We start from the raw sequence: 22107 nt of genomic DNA, 5'->3' as shown, positions 1-22107 counted from the left end.
CTAATGGACAATTTTTGATTTTGCAACTAAGAAAACCATCTGCAGTTTGGCTTGCCCACAGAAGACCCATACCCACACTGCTCTGTTGACATACAGTTTGTCCACCTCACTGTTTTCACTTGTGCCATGGTGTTTTTCTGGAGGTTCCAATGGGCTCTAATTCCATGGCGCAACTCAGGGTGGCGCAGCGCGGCTGGCGCAGTGGTAATTTTCTCAGGCGCAGCACCATGCGCAGCGGATTTTGTAAATTGGTAGACTGCCGTGCGCCGAGATAGGTGTAGGGGTGCAGCAGGGGGAGGTGTCAACAGATTTAGCTTGGCGCAGTGACAATTTCGTGCCAAAAGGCCGCGCCGAGAGTGAGCTGAAAGCAAAGTCCTCAAGCGCGGACGCAGCATGTCAACAAGTAAACGAGGCAAAATGATGGAGAACTTACACAATATCCCTTTAATGTCCATCTTCCCATTCTGGAATAGTGGTTTTTAAGGACCTTCCTGTATTAAATATTAACATACATTTACAGGCTTTGGGATCAGTATAAGTCTACAAAATATGCATACAATATTAACATACATATTTCTATAGTCTTGACATACACATCATTATATGAATTAAAGTTTTTGTCTCTCCCCAAAACTATATATTGTCGCGACCATACGCCACCCTGGTCAGTAACGTTTTACAGTTAAGGCTCTAACAAGTCTAGGCTACAGGGATGACACAGGTGCACATATTTCTATTGTTGAAAACCTGGAGCTTGGTGGGATTCGCTGCCATATTGCTCAATGTTCGACTCACCGGTTGCTTCACGCTCATCACCTGTAGCTTGGTCGGCGAGGCTTTCCGGGCGGACCGGCATCCTGCTTCAGTGGCACCGGGCCGACCACCAGCTCCAGCGTCCTGCGTGTATCGACCTCCGTCCGTCGTCACGCAGTCATGGCTTTGTCAGTTAATTTGTGTTTAGACGAGACAATAACTAAAACGATAATTCAATCTTGCGGTGGAGGGGATTCTTCGTCAGCTCCCCGGGGGAGCAGCCTCGTGTCCACGAGACTCCTCTTTGGCTTTTTCCCAGCATCCCTTGCTCCTTCCGCTCACGTCAGACTTAAGCAGCCAGGTAACCAGGCAACCAATCAAAACATTACACAATATGGCAGCACCCCCCCTTCTCACCTACGGAAGTGACCCTAACATTCCTCCCCTCCATATACAAGAGGGGAGGAAACCCTATATGGACCCATAAATCCCGGTCCCAGGGGTCCCTTTGGGCCAGAGTTCAAAACTAAAATGACATCCCCTGGGTCAAACTGTCTGACCACAGCTTTTCGATCGTATCTGACTTTCATGCGAACCTTGCTGGCAAACAGGTGCTTCCTAGCTGCCTCACCCGCTGACTGCAACTTGGCCCTGAAAGACGACACATAGCTCAAAACATCTCCAGGCTGCTTTGGGTCAGCCACCTGTTCTGTCAAAAGATACTCATTTCCCCTCTCAGACTTTGGCAACAGCCCTATACAGTCAACCATTATGTGTGCAAATGATTCCTCCTCCACAGGTGGAGGTTGTAGAGGAGCTACCGGTACTGCAACCCCTGGCTTTCCCACCATCTGAGACGCATGGCAACACTGGCAGAATCTCTTCACATCCTTCCGAATACTAGGCCAAAAGAAATGACGACAAATCTTGTCCATGGTTTTCTTGGAACCCAGGTGCCCACCAAGCATGGACTCATGAGCTAGTCTCAACACCTCCTGTCTGTAACACTGGGGCAAAACCACCTGTTCCAGGGTGGCCCAGTGGGCATCTGCAGGTCTAGTAGGGGGTCTCCACTTCCTACAAAGCACACCATCTCGAAGAAAATAGCCCTTGGGCATTTCTCTAGCTTCCTGCACTGTCACTGCTAGTCTTAGTGCATGCTTTAACGAAGGGTCCTCCCGCTGCCTGCGCTCCAGTGACTCGCGGTTCAGAGGGACCTCCTCAGTTCCTACTATCAGTACTTGCTCCTCACTCTCAGCCCCCTCACTAGTGCCTTCTCTGGGATCCACTCCTTGCTGCTCCTGATCTCCCCTAACATTGTTCACTCCGTCCTCCTTAACAGCTGTAACTGACGACAGTGAACTGTCATGCCACTGGCTGAGCAGGGAGTCAGACAGGTCACTCAACATGTCACTCAAGCTCTGGCGGCACATTACTTTCCTCCACTCTCTTGTTAGCCTGCGCACAAGTAACCACACAGGCGGTGAAAACCTCAGGGAACTCTGATTCTAACTCCCTAGTCTCAGGAGGATCAACAGGACATTCAGACACTTCAGGCGAAACCATCACAAAGTCTATGGTCTTAAATGGGAGGTCTGGTGCCTCCGCCACCAGCACAAATCCACTCACCAACCCAGACCGTAGGTAGAGGTGATGTATCGGTAGCCACTCATAACCACCTCCTACTCCTAGCACCGCAGTGAACTCTCCTGTGAAGCTAGAGCTGGGCAGGTCAACAACCCGCTTTCTGATTTGTGTTTGCTTAGCCCCAGTGTCTCTCAGGATAGTAATGGGCACAGACAATCCCAATCCCCAAACTGATTAATCCAGGTGTGTCTGACCATTGTGACTACTCAGACACACCTGGATTAATCAGTGTGTCCAATAATGTAAGACAGGAAATGAAGGACCTGCCTTAAATTCAGGAAGTGCTGGAGCTGTGCATAGAGCCCATTGGTTTGCTGGGATGTGCTTGACCATTTTCTTTTAAATTTCATTTATGAAAGGCACTTCACCAATAAAAATGTGGATTTCAAATCTTCTCTTCTAGGTGTATTCAATTGATTAGTCATGCAATACAATTTTGTAATGTCCTAGAATTTGAATTCTTTATTTGGGTAACTTTAGCAGATATAAGATTAAAATGCGATTAATTAGATTAATTAATTACAAATTCTATAATTAATTAGATTAATTTTTTTAATCACCTGACAGCCCTACTCCAAACAAATATACGGCTACAGATGAGCAACGCCAGCCCCGCCATCAAAACACCACTAAGCCAGACAAAAAAAACGACACACAGGTGAATGCACCCACCTACGCTGTCACTTCAACCCAGTTCACTGTCCTGAATTCAGCAAGGCATAGCTGCCACGGTTAGAGCTGTCGCTAATGGTAACTGACTCTGTTAATGAAAAGGTCCAGACTCGCTCAGCTGGTCCGAGCCCAAGTGTACACCCCTCTGTGTCTATCTAACCTGGCTGTATACACTCTTTGAGGAGCCGCACAAAACGACTCGGTCGCCTTTTCCCGTTTCAAAAACAGAGCCAAAACTAAGCTAAACAGAATAATCCTGACCTACCACTAATGCTATCGTTTAATGCTAATACCATCCAAAATATACTAACTCACAAAAGGTTTGGATCCTCGGACGAGCCCCCATAAATATGTCGCAACCATACGCCACCCTGGTCAGTAATGCTTTACAGTTAAGGCTCTAACAAGTCTAGGCTACAGGGATGACACAGGTGCACATATTTCTATTGTTGAAAACCTGGAGCTTGATGATTCGCTGCCATATTGCTCAATGTTCGACTCACCGGTTGCTTCACGCTCATCACCTGTAGCTTGGTCGGCGAGGCTTTCTGGGCAGACCGGCGTCCTGCTGCAGTGGCACCGGGCCGGCCACCAGCTCCAGCGTCCTGCGTGTATTGACCTCCGTCCATCGTCACGCAGTCGTGGCTTTGTCAGTTAATTTGTGTTTAGACGAGACAAGAACTAAAACGATAATTCAATCTTGCGGTGGAGGGGATTCTTCGTCAGCTCCCCGGGGCAGCAGCCTCGTGTCCACGAGACTCCTCTTTGGCCTTTTCCCAGCATCAGGTAACCAGGCAAGCAATCAAAACATTACACAATATGGCATCCCCCCCTTCTCACCTACGGAAGTGACCCTAACAATATATGTAGTGTTTAAATTGTTTGGCCTCAGACCAAGAGGGAAAGGGTGGTAAGGCAAGTGAGTTAGCTGAAAGTTAGCTTCATAGCTTTCAAAGTGTTTACAGGCATTGACTGAATATAGTCAGTATGGTATAGTACAGTCTTGACTAGGGATGTATATCGTTAGGATTTTATCGATACCGATACCCATACCGATACTCCTTATCGGTACTGATACTTATCGATACTCTTATCGATACAACATGTAATTTAGTGTAAAAAATAATGATGTTAAAAGATTCAACCTTTTTTTTTGTTTTGTTTTTTATTAGGGGGGCAGCAACCAGCATAAAAAATTGACAGCAGAGAGGAACACCTCCTTTAAACCCTGAGCAAGTCAACAGTTAACCTGCAGCAGCTGCAGTTAATCTGTCATCATGATAAAATAGGATCTCCTTCTATGGATCTTGATGAATATTTAGCTTTTGTACTCTTAAAGTTGTATTGCTCTGACTCACAGCTCACGTCAGCTCAGGTGATCGGCAGGTTGTTTTCACTTCATTGCTACGACGCTGCGCCCCGTGTGTGCGTGTGTGTCTGTGTACAGCGCTGACACACACACACACACGCGCTGCATCCACAGCAGCCGGTCCATGTTCTTCACGCCGTAGACCAGTCAATTTATGAGACGTGTTACCGCAGAATAAACGACACAAGCAGCTCAGTGTTTTCACAGTCGGAGTTTTCTCCTCCTTTCTTAGCGGAGTGACATCAGGTCACTCTGCTCCTCAGCAGCAGACATGAAGCTGCTGGAGCCTCCTCTGTCTCCTCACTGACCTGCTGCTCTACTGGACACTCCCTCCGCCTCCGACATGACTTTGCTGGGTCTCGGTGCGAGGCTTCAAACACATGACGACCCGACACAGGCGAACGGACCGGGCCGGACTCGTTCGCTCCACACGCGCCGTCAGGCCGTGTGTCGGCGCGGCGGCGCGGAGAGACGCTGCTGAGACTCGCCGCGGCTCGCCCGGTCCAAGTGCTGATTAGAGCAGCAGGGATCAGCTGCGGTGACCGCCGTGTAGCGGTTCTGTTGCGCTGACAGACCGGTGGAAATTGGTGGGTGACAAGCTGCTGTGGCGGCGGTGTCATTATTACGTGACGCTTAGGGAGACGTTCAAAAAGTACCGATAAGAGTACCGTTAGTCCAGAATCTTAACGGTACTCTGGTACCGACGCAATTATGGACCGGTACCAAAAAGTACCGGTCCACGGTATACATCCCTAGTCTTGACTAAGTAAGTGTGAACACAAAACTAATACTGGGCTTGAGAGGGAAATACTCCAGTGAGTCTTTATTAGGATGAAGTCTTCTGAGACTTAGACAAGTTTAACAAAAATGTACAAATCTTGGATAACATGCCACAAATAATGGTCTTGTCTGACGAAGAGCTGTTGTAGTTCTTTTGGAGCCCTTTCGCATTTTGGAGCCCTGTGGTGTGCAAGCCGTTTTATTCTATTTTCAATTTTTGTACTTTTTTCGGATAAGCACCTGCCCAAAGTTTACTGAGGCTCCTGTAAATGCGGGGTAACAGTGTGTGTCTGTCTGTGTGTGCAGCGCTGACACACACAGACACAGGCGTAGCGTCAGAGCAGTAAAGTGAAACAATAACCTGCAGATCAGCTGAGTTGACATGAACTCCGCTCGTAGTTATTGTGAGTCAGAGCAATAAAACAAAAAAGAGTAAAAAGCTGAATATTCATTAAGAACCTGTTCAACCTAACCGTAACACATAGGAGATATATTTAGCCTACTATGATAACAGATATAGCTGTGCTGCTACTTTTTCCCTCTGACTGGAGGTAGTAACTAATACAGTCTAACATGTGGCATATTGAGGCACATCATCATAATCATCTTTACTTTGAGACTGTGTGAGTGAGCCTTGCTCTGCCACAAAGCTGGAACAGGGCAGAGGTTAGCGTGTGGTTCTCTGGCAACTTCGAGTCTGGAGGGGAGGTGAAACAACGCACTGCAATGTTTTGCATTTGACTGCAGCAACAGTTTTGGCCACAGTCTTACATACAGCTCCTTTAACTGTTTGTGCCCAATGCAACACAGTGAGGCATTCTTAAAGCAGAAGTAAGTGATATATTTGTGTTAATATAAGTCTTAAATAGTTATATCTTCCGACAGCAACCACTTACATAGAGTGTTTGGTCTGAAACACGGGTCTCTCAGTCCCTCTGCTCTGCTCTGAGCCGAAGAGAAAACATTTATCGTATCCTACAGTTTTTATCCAATGAGGACAGAGAACGGCATGCAGGGCTGTGTGTGCAGCCAAGGAACGCCGTGAATGTGGCGACGTAGGGACGAGGACTGTTATGGTGCGTTCAAGGAAACTCGTATTTTTCCGACCGTGAAGTGGTACCAGTTCGATCTGGTACGAGTTCACGGGTCGGAAGTTACGAGTGGCCGTTATAGTGACTTTCACCGGTAAAACAGGTCGGAAAAACACGAGTGGGTTGCCTGAAACGCTACAAAGTCGTAAGTTGTGACTTGAAGCTGTAATTTACGATTTCAAAAGCCTGCCTGGAACGCAGCATTAGCGAAAACGACCGGACCACTTACTTCTGCTTTAAGCAATATCATATTTGTTTCAGTCCTTCATGGAAACCAACTTAATAAAAGGTTGGTTGTTTTTATATCTTTGGAAAAACTCTCTTGGCCTCAAACAACTTTGACAAGAATTTTCTCATCTCTTTGGACTGTACACCATAAATAATTGGATTGAGGCTGCTGGGGACGATGTGAAACAAAATGCTAGTGAATTTCCTGTACTCTGAGTACTGTGGGAAACGGTGCAGAATAATGACACAAAATCCACTGAGCAACATTACCATGTACACAAGCAGATGAGTGCTGCAGGTCTGCAAGGCCTTTCTGTTCAGAGACTTGTTCTTACTGGTCAGACAGACTACTGTAATCTTGGTGTAGGTGAGAACCATGCTGCCTATAGACCCTGTGAACAGAACAACAACGAAAGTGAGGCCATATACATTATTAATAAACACACTCTCACAGGAGAGTTTGAAGAGGCCAGCGTTGCTACAGTAAACACCTCTCACAAGAGTCCTGCATCGGCTCAGTCTTATGGTCAGACCCAGTAGAATCCCAACCAGAACTAAGGCCACTCCCCAGGCAGAAACTGTCAGATTCACTAACATCCTGTTGGTCATTATGGAGGCATAACGCAGGGGATTACAGATGGCTACATATCTGTCAAAGGCCATAATCATGAGCACAGTATGAGCAGTTGTGCTGAACGTGTGTGAGGTGAAAGCTTGGAATACACACTCATAATAATTGATCAGTCTTTCAGAAGGAGGGTGTAATATATCTATGAGCAAACGAGGCAAAATTATAGAGTTTCCAAGTATGTCATTGACTGACAGGTTCCAAAAGAGTAGATACATGGGCTGGTGAAGGTTTTTGTCTATGAAAACAAGAATAGCAATGCCAGCATTTGCGACAATTATAAACAAGTAGGAGAAAAAAATAAAAAGAAACACAAGGTAGACAGAGCCCTTGGAGACATTTAAACCTTCCAGCTGGAGTGTGAAGCTGTTGTAGGTGTAGTTTTCCATCAACCTGTAAAACAGATAGAAGTTAATGTGCTGCACATGACATTTGACTGTGTACAGAGGTTCTTTCTTTTCTTTCTCGTGTCTCCCTGCTTGTTGCTGATAATTCCCACCAGCTCCATTAAGGAGCTCCTCTGTTGCAGGGTTTTATAAACCTCATTTTATCTTCAGGGAAATCAGTGACAGTTACATCAAATAACATGCAACATTAAGAAGTTATTATGTAACAATATCCAACTTGCATCAACAAGAGAAGACAAGAAAGTTAATTTGTATCTTATCCTGTTCACCCTTTCTCCTGCCAAATCTTCCCTGTCACCCTAAAGGTTACAGGTTGCACAAGTGCACCTATAGAGTGCACAGTTTTGTGCAATTTCAATCACAACCTAAAAGAAAAGTGTGCAGGGTCCACTGTTGTTGACCAACTGTGCTTTGGATTGCATTTACAGTTAAAGGGATAGTTCAACATTTTGGCAAATTGGCCCATTGCCATAATCGCTATAGTCATAGCAGTAGGTTCATTACCTTTAATTGTAGGTGTAAGCTATTTTCAGTACGGCGGAGCGCAGCAGCTGGCTGCTCATACGCTATGGAGGCTAAGGGAATTTCTTGGTTTCCCTCATTAAACTCATCAAATTCAACATCCCAAAACTCCACAGCGCTTTTGTAGACAAGTTGTGACCTGCACAACCACCACGCTATGAGATAATGACGGAACGATACGAAACGGAGCCGTTTTCGAGGTAAATACAGGGTAAATACGGAGACTGCTTGCTGAAAAACTGTCCCTGAACACAACGCGCATCAGCGGTTTTGTATGAATTTACCTCGAAAACGGCTCCGTTTCGTATCGTTCCGTCATTATCTCATAGCGTGGTGGTTGTGCAGCTCACAACTTGTCTACAAAAGCGCTGTGGAGTTTTGGGATTTTGTATTTGATGAGTTTAATGAGGGAAACCAAGAAATTCCCTTAGCCTCCATAGCGTAGCTCTGAGCAGCCAGCTGCTGCGCTCCGCTGTACTAAAAATAGCTTACACCTACAATTAAAGGTAACGAACCTACTGCTATGACTATAGCAATTATGGCAATGGGCCAATTTGCCAAAATGTTGAACTATCCCTTTAAACATGAATGTTCCCTAATGGACAATTTTTGATTTTTCAACTAAGACAACCATCTGCAGTTTGGCTTGCCCACAGAAGACCCATACACACACTGCTCTGTTGACATACAGTTTGTCCACCTCACTGTTTTCACTTATGCCATGGTGTTTTTCTGGAGGTTCCAATGGGCTCTAATTCCATGGCGCAACTCAGGGTGGCGCAGTGCGGCGAAGCCTGGCGTGGCCGACGCAATGGTTATCTCCTCAGGTGCAGCACCGTGCGCAGCAGATTTTGTAAATTGGTGGACTGTGGTGCGCCGAGATCGGTGTGGCGGCGTAGCAGGGGGAGGTATCGACAGGTTCAGCTTGGCGCAGTGACAATTTTGTGCCAAAATACTGTAATCACAATAACTTCTATTTACTGTAACCATCTGAATCAGCACATAAACTTGTATCTATATTGATTGTCTTGTCACACTGATGACAGATCAAAGGCTGTCGGCATGCGTAATGGAAACTCAGCCTGACTGAATTAAGAGATGAAACCAGGGAGTGACTGGGACTAAAAAGCAGCTGTGGATGTTCCAAGAGCAGGACTGTGAGGGTGGATGATCTCTTTGCCACTTGCGCCGGTGGGAGGAAAGGAGGCAGGATTGCGCTGTGCCGTGCAGTGAACGAAAATTGCAAACTGCACCTGGACACACCCCGTTGGTGCGGCGCAGGCGAGGCGCAGGGGAGGCACAGGGCAAGTTTGGAAAATGGGATTACAAAAAAACTAAAAATCCCCCCAAATCAAGCGTGTTACTAATCAATGACATGTCCAAGCCTGGTAAAATCCCACCCAACATATCCAGTTTGCATTCTTTATATTGAAAAACCCCCTTTTTGTGTGCTTTTTTAGCCATTTTTTTTTCATAGGACCCTATATACTGGCATTTAAGGGGTTAAAAGTCTTAAATTAATTGAATATTTGGTATGGATCAACAGAGAAGTAGAATAGAAGATCTATGCAAAAAAACCTGGAAAAAAATATTAACATTGTTTTTATGTAAGTTGGGTGTAACACCCCAATTTTTTTTTTTTTTTTTGACACATTTGTCTGTTTCAGACATAAGGGTTAATTAGTTTGTCCAATAATGTAAGACAGGAAATAAAGGAGCTGGTTTAAGTTCAAGGCAAGGGAATTTTATTTGTATAGTCCGTTTTTACAAACAGTTTGTCTCAAAGGGCTTAACATGGCATCATAACAACATCCTCTGTCCTTAGACCCTCACATCCACTGAGGAAAAACTCAGGAAGGTTCAGGAAGTAGTGGAGCTGGGCATAAAGCCCATTGCAACAAAAGTGAATATGTGAATGGTATTTACTGACAGGAATGTATTTTTGTGTGTTTCAGCTTTACAGTCTTCGATGAGAGTAGAAGATGATTCCTCCTCCCTATCAACCAGCCAGAGTTGAGCACTCTTGATGACTCATGCTTTAGTGACTTAGAAGATTCAGCCAGCCAAAGGGGCCCAGCTTCTCATGCAAGGAGTTCAGCCTCCAGTACAGCCTCATATTCTCTGCTGAGTACAGCCTCATCTTCTCTGTCAAGCCCAGCCTCATCTTCTCTGCCGAGTTCGGCCTCAACCACTGAATCTGTGGGGAGTGGCATTACAGCTTCAACATTCCATGGAACAAGATCCCATCAAGCACGAAGAAGCTGTTAGAAGATGAGAAGAGACCCTCTGACTCAGAGCAGAGGGAGGTTGTGAGAATTTTTGTGGCACTGGCTATGATTCACTTGTTAAACAATTCATATCAAGGATAGATAATTACAGACGTCTCCAAGCAAAGCCTGCAAGAAAAAGGCTTCCAGAAGATGCCAGTCCGACTGATGCAAAGAAGACTAGAGATGCATATGGTTGTGTGAATTCGGATCCAGGGCTTCCTCCAGGGGAAACAAAACAAATGCAGAGGGAAAAACAGGAAGACCTGTTGAAGATGTTCATGCACAAAGATAAAGATGCAAAGAAAATTGAAAGATTGATGGTGGAAACATTTCCATCACAGAGGAGAGACATACTGTCAGGGCCCAAGGATACAGAAGAAATCCTCAAGGACTGGCCTTTCCTGTTTCAGGAAAATGGAATGAGGATTCACTTCAAGGAACTCATAGGTGTCCAGATAGATAGACAGTGACTTCGAGGAGTCCACAACCACCAATTGGGGGGGGGGGGGGGGGGTTGGATATGACATGACCATCTCATATTGTTTTTGAAAGGACATGAGGTAAAACTATACCTTTTTAATGTCAGCATTGTCACTCTGAATTTAAGGGAAATTAATTTTGCAACAGGTGCATCTTCAAAATCAATCCTGACAAAGGGGCCAAAGTTGCACGAAAAGAAAAGGGTCGCCAGTATGCTGTCAACCGAAGGGTTCTAAGCCTCATCTCCAAGATCGCCAATTTTGAGTGGACAGAATGAAGGTATGATCACTATGTCACTAAAGTAACACAATTAACACTCAAGCAAAAATAATAACTGAGTTGGGTGTGTGTCTGTGCGTCGGGGGGGGGGGGGGGGGGTGTGTGGTCGGTCCATGGTTACTTAACCAAAAGTCTCTTGAGCAGTGGCGGCTGGTGCTAAAATAAATTGGGGGGGGGGGGGGGGGTCAGATAAATAAGATAAATAAAGAGCATTGCTAACTTCACATCCAGCCAGCTGTGTTTGGCATGACACAGACGGGAGAAGTGTTGTGTAACTCCGTCCACGGTCACTTGCCTGCTGCTGTATTTTTAAGTCAGGTTGCTCCGGTCCAAGCTCCTTTATCCTTTTTAGCCTATCATGAATCAATCCGATTGGAAAATAACCCAAACGTGCTGACTGGCCACGGGCGCAGAGAGCTGCGCCCGGAGGAGAATCTTTAAGTAACCAATTAGAGACCAGCATGAAGTCACATGGAAGCCAAAAGTTTAAGAGCCCAGATACACCAGCGCCCTTCGCTATTGAAATGTATAAAACAACCCCGAATAAACCCAATATGGAATGGAAAGGCTTACAAATTTCCCATTTCCCACCCATTGTATGAGTGAACACTGAACAGATGTGGTAATTACTTTTTACCATGTTATTTATGTTTACTGTTTACACTTTTTTCCTGAAAGTTTGATGGGGGCGGTGCCCTAGCGTCCCCTATTGACCGGCCGCCACTGCTCTTGACATAAATATTAACAAAGAGAACTATGGACTATGGAAGTTTTAATGGTCAAAATACAGATGTTATCATGATGTGAACCCATGTTGCTGTAAACAAAATATGTCTTTGCTGTAAAAAAAAAAAAAAAAAAAAAAAATCGATCGTTTACTCAGAGGATACCTGGCTTTACAGGCGGGGGCGCAGGTATGCAGGGGCTGTGGGGGTATACTTAACGGCCCAGTGTCCACCACATAAACAGATAATTAACACATAGAAACCAGAAACTACTGAATGAATGACTGAAAACAAACCTTCGTTCAGAGCACCGCCATGTTGGACTGCATGAAGCACTCAGAGAATTCTGATTGGTCGAGAAAGGACATGTCGCATTTTGGCTAAAAATAGGTTTAGCGCTTATCGCGGTTTGGAGGGGAACTGCATCTTGCGGTGCCTTTTAAACAGGGAAATATAGCGATTTGACATGATACGTTGATGGAGCAGTGAATACGTTCAATACACAGCAAAATGGCGTGACAAACTCTTTTTTTTTTTTTTGACGTTCATCGCGTTTTGGAAAAGAGCTCTTCATATACATATATATAATGGCTTACATTTATGTACAGTACTGTACCACTTTTCATGATACCCAAAGTCTGGAGCACTCTTTTTGTCGTAGTTTTTGTCCATTATGGCCATATACAGTCAATAAGCCCTCACTCATCCTGAGCATTTAAAATATGACTTTCACATTGAGTTGCAAGCAGATAATGACACACAAATTGCACATCACTGATGAGCAGTGACCCACATAATCAGACACAACCAGAGGAGTGCAACAGGTCTTCAGGTCTTTAGTTTCGGCAGGACTCCTGTTAAAGGCGCTGTATGTCCAGCAAGTAATCATACAATCACTCAATGGGCCCTAGTTTCCTAGGCCGAGCGAAGACTAAGTGCAGCGCAGCTTTGCCACGCCAACGAGGCGTGTCCAGGTCCGTTTCGCAAGTTTGGTGGGCAGCGCAGTCCGATTTACGCCAGCGCAGGCCCTCCCCTCGTCCCTCCTACCGGCGCAAACGGCAAAGGGGGAGGAGACAGGGTGGGAGGGAGACAGGAGGAGGAGAGAAAGGCGTGAAGTGGGATTAACACAGCCGATTCGGATCTTCACCAATCAAATGAGCTCCTCTCCTCACCTTTAACTGCGCCGCGGGCGATGCGCACTGCAAGTTTGTCATTTTATATTTTGACATGGACAGAGGAGACAGCGACGCCAGAGGCCAAACCTCTCCCAGGAGGAAACAGCTGTCGCTCGCCGCTAATGAATTAATAAGTAAATAAATAAATAAATAAAGCGGATCATCACAACGGCACAGTGCGTATCTCAACACGGCAGCAAAATGCAGTCATCCACCCTCAGTCCTGCTTGGGACATCCGCAGCTGCTTTTCAGTGCCAGTTCCAGTTCTGCACCGGCTGCACTTCGCCCTGCGCTGAGAGTAGACCAGGTTTGAGGTGGCGAGCTTTCAGCGCAACCTCGGCGGGACATTTTCGCACGAAACTTCCACTGCACCAAGCTGAATCTGTGACGCCTCCCCCTGCTGCGCGGCCACGCCTATCTCAGCGCAGCGCGATCTACCAATCTGCCAATCTGACTTTGCGCTAGGCTGCGCTGGTCGAAACTTGCATTACACCGGCTGCGCTACCTTGCGCCACCTGCGCTGTGCCACCAAACTAGGCTGATCTAATTGAGAACAATAGTACAGCCAGAGTATTCACATTTAACATTTTTATTTGCAGCATGCAAATCATGTTTATGATTTGATTTTGTGTTTTGGCCTGTTGCGCCACCCACCGCCCTCTCCCAATCACAGAGTCAGTGGCGTTGCCACTGAGCTGCAGCTATGGCTGGGAGATAAAGTGTTCTCCAATTTAGATTGTGACAAAAATTTTGATAAATTTCTGATAACGGATATGGTCATATTTCCTTGATATCATGTGGAAGAAATAAGCGGCTTGTCAATCTGCCGTCTGGTACACCGCCTCCTGTTCTGAGGATATGACCTAGTTAGTTGGAGCTGCAGCAGCTTAACTCATCGAGTGCCGCGCTGTTTTCCAAAGTTTTAGTCAAGTGTACCGGCAATTTTGACCATTTTTGTAGAGCCACAGCGTATTCTATATTATGTTTCACCAAAATCCCTCCTTTTTTTCTAGAGAAGGAGATACAGCGTCTTTTATGAAAGGTGCTCTGTTTGTGCCTGTCGCTCTTCTGACACTTGCATTTCTGGATCAAAGGGCTCGTCTAAGATCAATATATACAACAATTGTTGTTCTATTCACAAAACCACCATCAGCGGCGGGGCGGGGGAGGGGGAGGGGGGGGGGGGGGGGGTTGGTGCCACTAAACAATAATAACACAGACGCACCGTGCTGTGTCACAGGCTCTCGCCGCGGAATGTGATGGTCTCTCGGCCACAGCAGGTCGGGAACACCGGCCCCACTGGTGGTCGCGGTCCTTCTGTGGTACGGGTCGGTGGTGCCGGCCTGCTTTGGCTGAGAGACCATCACATTTTACCGCAGGTCGAGATGAAGACCGGGCGGGACTGTTAGCTGAGAGCTTCCTGTTCTGCTCCGAGCTGCATGGGTGAAAGCGGAGCGGCTGCGCTGCATCCACATACACAACTCGGTTTGCAAAGGCCAAGTTATGATAAAAACTTCCAGATCGTGAGCTGTCATGAGTTTTTGATCGTCATCTATTTCAGTTCTGCTCGTCATAGAGTCCCCAAATTTACACATAATTAAAGTGTCTATTTTCATAATTTAAGAATGACTCATGGGGCCCTAGTTTGCTGGCGCAGCGCAGGTGGCGCAAGGTAGCGCAGCCGGTCTAATGCAAGTTTCGACCAGCGCAGCCTAGCGCAAAGTCAGATTGGAAGATTGGCAGATTGCGCTGCGCTGAGATAGGCGTGGCCGCGCAGCAGGGGGAGGCGTCACAGATTCAGCTTGGTGCAGTACAAGTTTTGTGCGAAAATGTCCCGCCGAGGTTGCGCTGAAAGCTCGCCACCTCCAACCAGGTCTAATCTCAGCGCAGGGCGAAGCGCAGCAGGTGCAGTGCAAGTTTGGCTGACTGACCTGCAGTGCACACACGTCACCAAGACCTCACAGGCAGATCTCCACAGTTCCAGACACATTTCAATGCAATAAATATCCACAATAACCACTATTTAATGCAACTAACGGAATCAACACGTGAATTTATATCTATATAGATTGTCCCGTCACATCTGACGTCAGATCAAAGCAGAGATCAAAGGCTGTGGCACGCGTAATGGAAACTCCACCTGAATTAACACAGCAGGGACGAACTGGCACTGAAAAGCAGCTGTGGATGTCCCAAAAGCAGGACTGAGGGTGGATGACTGCATGTCGCTGCCATACCACTCTGCCCTTGTGATGATCGCTTTATTTATTTATTTACTTATTAATTCATAAGCGCGTGCGACCGCATCACGCAGCCATAATGAAAAACAAAACACAAATCATTATCTCTCTTAGTCCACCACAACAGCCTCATTATCAGATAGTCAGTATATAGCCTACTACAGTATACTCAGCATCTCTATCACAGAAAAAAAAGAGAAAAAAAGAGACGGACAGAGAGAGAGAGAGAGGAGGACAGAGAGAGAGAGAGGGGGAGAGAGAGAGAGCGCGTCCTTTATCCACATGGTCTTTGTTTATGTTGTGATTAGTGTAGCCTACACCTCTCATCTTATACACAGGGTTTGAATAAATGTGAGTTTCTTTATTAGTTTATTAGTTGTTGTTTCTTAGATTGGGCAGGGGTTCTCAGTGTATCAGATCAATCCTGGTTAAGTATATTAGTAAACTCATTATTGGTCACTCTGAGCTCGGACCTCCGGACCAAAACAGCTGTTTCCTCCTGGGAGAGGTTCGGCCTCTGGCGTCGCTGTTTCCTCCGTCCATGTCCAAGTATAAAATGACAAACTTGCAGCGCGCATCACCCGCCGCGCAGTTAAAGGTGAGGAGAGGAGCTCCTTTGATTGGTGAAGATCTGACTCGGCTGTGTCAAACCCACTCCACGCCTTTCTCTCCTCCTCCTGTCTCCCTCCCGCCCTCTCTCCTCCCTCTTTGCCGTTTGCGCCGGTGGGAGGGACGAGGGGAGGGGCTGCGCTGGTCTAAGTCTGACTGCGCTGTCCAGCAAACTTGCGAAATGGACCTGGGCCACACCCCGTTGGCGTGGCGAAGCTGCGCTGATGTTAGACTTCACCTGGTCGACGAAACTAGGGCCCATTGTGTTGCATTGGGCACAAACAGTTAAAGGAGCTGTATGTAAGACTGTGGCCAACACTGTTGCTGCAGTCAAATTAAACACTGCAGCGTGTTGTTTCCCCTCCCCATGCCGTAGATGAGCAGATGAGTAGATGTTACCGCAGAATAAATGACACGAGCAGCTCCATGTTTTCACTGTCAGACTTTTCTCCTCCACTTTCTTACCATCGGATCATAACACATGACGACCGGATACAGGACATGACCACACCAGACTCATCTCATGAACCACTCCACACATTCACCATCATTCTATTTACCATCAGCTCCGTTTCACCACATTTTCTCCCTCTTTCTTTGCAAACCTTCCCTTTAGCTTAACTCATTGAGTGCCAACCACGTAATTTTATGTTTTTCGTTCCCATGCATTGAGTGCCAATAACGTAATAACGTAGTACCGTTTTTTGCTTTTTTTTTTTAATTACTTGTTTCAGTCCTTCATGGAAACTAACTTAATAAAAGGTTGGTTGTTTTTATATCTTTGGAAAAACTCTCTTGGCCTCAAACAACTTTGACAAGAATTTTCTCATCTCCTTGGACTGCACACCGTAAATAATTGGATTAAGGCTGCTAGGGACGATGTGTAACAAAATGCTAGTGAATTTCCTGTACTCTGAATACTGTGGGAAACGGTGTAGAATAATGACACAAAATCCACTGAGCAGCATTACCATGTACACAAGCAGATGAGTGCTGCATGTCTGCAAGGCCTTTCTGTTCAGAGACTTGTTCTTACTGGTCAGACAGACTACTGTAATCTTGGAGTAAGTGAAGACCATGCTGCCTATAGACCCTGTGTATAGGACGGCAGTGAAAGTGAGGCCATATACATTATTAATAAACACACTCTCACAGGAGAGTTTGAAGAGGCCAGCGTTGCTACAGTAAAGACCTCTCACAAGAGTCCTGCATCGGCTCAGTCTTATGGTCAGACCCAGCAGAATCCCGACCAGAACTAAGGCCACTCCCCAGGCAGAAACCGTCAGCTTCACTAACATCCTGTTGGTCATTATGGAGGCATAACGCAGGGGATTACAGATGGCTACATATCTGTCAAAGGCCATAATCATGAGCACAGTGTGAGCAGTTGTGCTGGCCGTGTTTGAGGTGAAAGCTTGGAATACACACTCATGATAATTGATCAGTCTTTCAGAAGTAGGGTGTAATATATCTATGAGCAAACGAGGCAAAATGATACAGTTTCCAAGTATGTCATTGAATGACAGGTTCCAAAAAAGCAGATACATGGGCTGGTGAAGGTTTTTGTCTATGAAAACAAGAATAGCAATGCCAGCATTTGTGACAATTATAAACAAGTAGGAGAACAAGATAAAAAGAAACACAGGGTAGACAGAGCCCTTGGAGACATTTAAACCTTCCAGCTGGAGTGTGAAGCTGTTGTAGGTGTAGTTTTCCATCAACCTGTAAAAGAGATAGAAGTTAATGTGCTACACATGACATTTGACTGTGTACAGAGGTTCTTTCTTTTCTTTCTCGTGTCTCCCTCTAATTGCTAATATTTTCTACCAGCTCCAATCAGGAGCTCCTCTGTTGCAGGGTTTTATAAACCTAATTTTATCTTAAGGGGAATCAGTGACCTTTACGTCAAACAACATGTGATGCACCAACAAGAAGTTATTATGTAACAATGTCCAACTTGCAACAACAAGAGAAGACAAGAAAGTTAAAGAGATAGTTCACTCAAAATTCAAATTTCACTCATTATCTACTCACCCTCATGTCGACTAAGGACTGGAATAAGTTTCAGAGTTATCCGTGCCTTCTCGGAGTTACAGGGAGACTCCATGCAACACTGCATGTCCATATGACGGTTGCGAAAGGGGCTCACTTTTCTTCGTCCAAAAAGACACACCAAAAAATATCCAAATACCTCCATACTGCTCGTCTGTAATGTCCCTCTTGTATTGAGAGCAGTGCTGGGAAGCTCCCAGCACTGCTCTCCCTGGTCCAAATCCAAATTTGGACGGACCAGAAACAGCAGTGCTGGGAGCTTCCGCTATAAACAAGCTTAAAATATAGTATTATTTAATTTTTTTCGGAATAATTTCTCATGTCTGGGCTTCAATACAAGCGAGACATTACAGAAGAGCAGTATGGAGATATTTGGACGGTTTTTGGTGAGAAAAGTGATCCCCGTTCGTAACTGTCAGATGGCAGTGCAGTGCTGTGCAGAGCCCCCCAGAGAAGGCACGGAGGACTCTGAAACTTCTTCCAGCCCTTAGTCGATATGAGGGTGAGTAGATAATGAGTGAAATTTGAATTTTGGGTGAACTATCTTTTTAATTTGTGTCTTATCCTGTTCACCCTTCCGGACGCATGACGTCAGTCCGACTTCCCATTTCACAGACTTCCTATTTCTCCGAATACCCATTTCCCAGACCATACATCTCTATATTTTTGCTCCCATTAGTCCGACTTCCCATTTCTCCGACAACCCCAAAGTCCGACTTCCCATTTCTCCGACCACACATTTCTATATTTTTGCGTCCATTAATCCGACCTCCCATTTCCTCGATTTAAGTATGCCCAGTGTTCCGACTCCCAGTAATTACAACAGTGTATTAGCCCGACTAATCCGGCCCAGCAGCAGGATAGGAATTCATATTGACTGAGATATCAACTGTATTTTGACAGCGCCACAGTCAAGCGCGTAGAGGGTCTGGCTCCTCATCTTGCATTTTTCATGTTTTAAGACATGTGTAGCTACAGATGTGATAGAGTCAGTGAAAGCTTAATTAATAAACACAAAGTCTCGGTATCCGAAGGAGGAGAGGCCTTGAACAGGAAGCAGACTGTGGTTTTCAACCACACACTCCGACCCCGCTTGTTGCAACTTTAGAAAATATAATGCAGGGGGAAAGGGCTTACAAACATGGACCAAAACGACTCAATAATACACACAAAAATCCACAAGAAATGAAAATTAACTAAAAGGATTTATGGATTCATCAGTGAAGAATGAACTGCTGATATTTTGTCTTAGTGCTGAAATATGACCAATTGCGCTGTCCACTGTCTCAGTGCTGAAATATAAATGAATGACAGCGTGTCGCTGCCCGTGAGAGAGAGGGGGTTTGGGGGGGTCAGGTTATGTCAGATGAATTAGTCCTCTAACACAAACTATAGTTTGACTTGTCAGTTTTTCCAGTAGGATGTAGTTAATGGGCAGTGTAGCATAGGAGTCCGGGTTGTTTGGGGAGCTCTCCCCGGTGCTGACGCCCGCGGCGGATGCATTTCCTCCGTGACGATGCGCCATGACCGGCTCTGCCTCTTTCTTTTCTTTTTACCATCAGCTTTCCTGCTTGTACATTTTTGTCTTTCAGCTTATGATACGCACCGTCCCCTGCAGAGTGGCAGCTGACATGAGAACCTAATGCATATGATCTACTATTGCGCGTTTCCTTTTTCTGCTATAATAAACATTTGTTTAGGATTGATGGTGATACAAATACGATGGAAACTGGTAATTACAAACGTGCCTCAAAATTACAGAAAGAAGTGGCAGGCAGGGAAGTGAAGTTTTGCTCGGTGCAGAGGGAGAGAGAGCGTGAGAGTGGCATGAGCAGAGCAGAGCAGCAGAGACATTTAGCGTTATGCTCCACAAAATGACACAAACAGGAAAGCAAAACAAAAAGAAAGAAGGAGGCAAACACATAAGCCGTGAGTCTCCTTTGCCTCTAGCCTTTTCCAAGCTGACCCAGAGCCAGTCCGGTCCAAAATCGGAATTCTGGATGGTCGGATTTAGCCCTGGTTGGAATATAGGGATTATTTTAGTCGGAGCATTGGGGAGTCAGGCCAATGGGTCTAGAAAAGTCGGATTAATGGGTTGCCGGAGAAATGGTCGGACTGACGTATGCTCCCCCACCCTTCCTCCTGCCAAATCTTCCCTGTCACCCTAAAGGTTACAGGTTGCACAAGTGCACCTACAGAGTGCACAGTTTGTGCAATTTCAATCACAAGCTAAAGAAAAAAGAAAAGTGTGCAGAGCCCACTGTTGTTGACCAACTGTGCTTTGGATTGCATTTACAGTTAAACATGAATGTTCCCTAATGGACCATTTCTGATTTTACAACTAAGACAACCATCTGCAGTTTGGCTTGCCCACAGAAGACCCATACACACACTGCTCTGTTGACATTCAGTTTGTCCACCTCACTGTTTTCACTTGTGCCATGGTGTTTGTTTCTGGAGGTTCCAATGTCTTAAGTCTTTTCTAAAGTTAACACACTCAGACGGACGAAAACTAGCCTTGTTGGCTAACTCTGGCCCACTTACAGTTTTTCTTTTAACTCTGTTGATTAGTGGTGCACTGTCCCTATGAAATAAACTAATAAAAAAAAAATTAAATAAAAAAGACTGGCTTGCTTCTAGGCCTGTTTACGCACATGTCTGTTCCCTGCTTCTGTATAATGTTGCCATTTTTTAGTAGTTGAGAACAGTGTATTAGCGATTGCACTGGTTGCAGGGGAAAACAAATGACATTTACTCAAGTAGTGTGCTAAAATATATGTCGGGCTATCTGTAATACTTTCTATTACTACTCCACCACACTTAAAGGTCAAATATTTTGCTTTAAATATTTATTTATTTATAAATCATACAACATTTACACAAAAACAATGTTTGTCTGGAAAGGAGTGTTCATGTAAGCATTCACAGTTCATGATTTCTGGTTATTTATTCAAATCATTTGCCAAAAAACAAACATTTATCATTTACTTGGTGGCAAATTGTTCTTTTTAGACTTAAACATTTCAGATAGGAATTTCCGTATCTCTTTGGACTGAATGCCATAAATAATTGTGTTAAGGCTTCCAGGCACAATAACAAACAGGATGGAAGAAAGTTTTCTGTAGTCTGAGTACTGGGGAAAACGATGTAAAACTATGGTAATACATCCACTAAACAACATGATAAGATAGAAGAAGTCTTTACGGCTTTACTGTTTAGAGACTTGTTCTTACTGGTCAGACAGACCACAGTTATCTTAGTGTAAGTAAGGACCATGCTACCTATAGAGGAGGTTATCAAGACCACAGTGAAAGTGAGGCCATAGATGTTATTGATCAATACACTCTCACAGGACAGTTTGAACAGGGAGGCATTATCACAGAAAGGATTTTTGATCAGAGTCCTGCATCAGTTCAGTCTCATGGTCAGACCCAGCAGAATCCCGACCAGAACAAAGGCCACTCCCCAGGCAGAAACCAACAGCTTGATCAGCATCTTCTTGGACATTATGGAGGCATAACGTAGGGGATTACATATGGCTACATATCTGTCAAAGGCCATGACCATGAGCAATGTATGAGAGGCAGTGGAAAAGTACTGTGTGGTGAAAGCCTGGACCACACACTCATAGTAACTGATAAATCGTTCAGAAGGAGGATGTAAGATATCTGACAACAACCGGGGCAGAATGTTAGTGCTTCCAATGATGTCACTGAGAGACAGATTACAAAAAAGCAGATACATGGGCTGGTGAAGGTTCTTGTCAATGAAAATCAAAACTGAAATGCCAACATTCATAACCATTATGAGAATGTAGGAAATTAAGAACAATAAAAAGACAGGATACATAGAATTCTTTGAGACTTTGAATCCCTCCATATGGAGTGTAAAGCTATTGTATTAATTTAATGATTTTTAAAATAGTAAATAAATGTTTCATAAATTTTGACGTGTCCAAAATATATAAATGTTTACATCTGGTTATATTGGCAACATCGGCATGAAATGATCTCTGCGCCAACAGCATTAGTTGATGTCACGTGAGGCAAAGCTCAGGGGCCAGATCATGATAGCTCTGTGGAGAAAATGACATTGTGCTAATGCTAACAAACGGTCTGTTTCTGTAACGTTTCTGGTGCAGGCGTGATGCTGCGGGTTTGTCGGGTTCGTCTGCAGGTG

At 45.2% G+C, this 22107-nt stretch overlaps 2 protein-coding genes and 1 pseudogene across 2 annotated transcripts; all 3 read right to left on the bottom strand.

Moving 5' to 3' along the window:
* Nucleotides 1–6612: 6612 nt before the first annotated feature.
* LOC146975046 (olfactory receptor 52N5-like) lies at nucleotides 6613–7578 on the bottom strand. The gene has a single exon (XM_085796905.1). The coding sequence runs from the start codon at nucleotides 7555–7557 to the stop codon at nucleotides 6613–6615; it is 945 nt and encodes a 314-aa protein (XP_085653031.1). The 5' UTR covers nucleotides 7558–7578.
* A 9071-nt stretch (nucleotides 7579–16649) lies between these two features.
* Nucleotides 16650–17615, bottom strand: LOC146975045 (olfactory receptor 5AC1-like). The gene has a single exon (XM_085796904.1). The coding sequence runs from the start codon at nucleotides 17592–17594 to the stop codon at nucleotides 16650–16652; it is 945 nt and encodes a 314-aa protein (XP_085653030.1). The 5' UTR covers nucleotides 17595–17615.
* Nucleotides 17616–20908: 3293 nt separating this feature from the next.
* On the bottom strand, nucleotides 20909–21822 carry LOC146975044 (olfactory receptor 5K16-like; annotated as a pseudogene).
* Between the last annotated feature and the right edge of the window lie 285 nt (nucleotides 21823–22107).

The sequence above is a fragment of the Trachurus japonicus genome, chromosome 14, assembly GCF_045865225.1.
Source record: "Trachurus japonicus isolate A0001 chromosome 14, Traja_1.0".
NCBI lineage: Eukaryota > Metazoa > Chordata > Actinopteri > Carangiformes > Carangidae > Trachurus > Trachurus japonicus.
The sequence above is the reverse complement of the archived record's forward strand: the minus strand, read 5'-3'. Positions and strand labels throughout refer to the sequence as shown.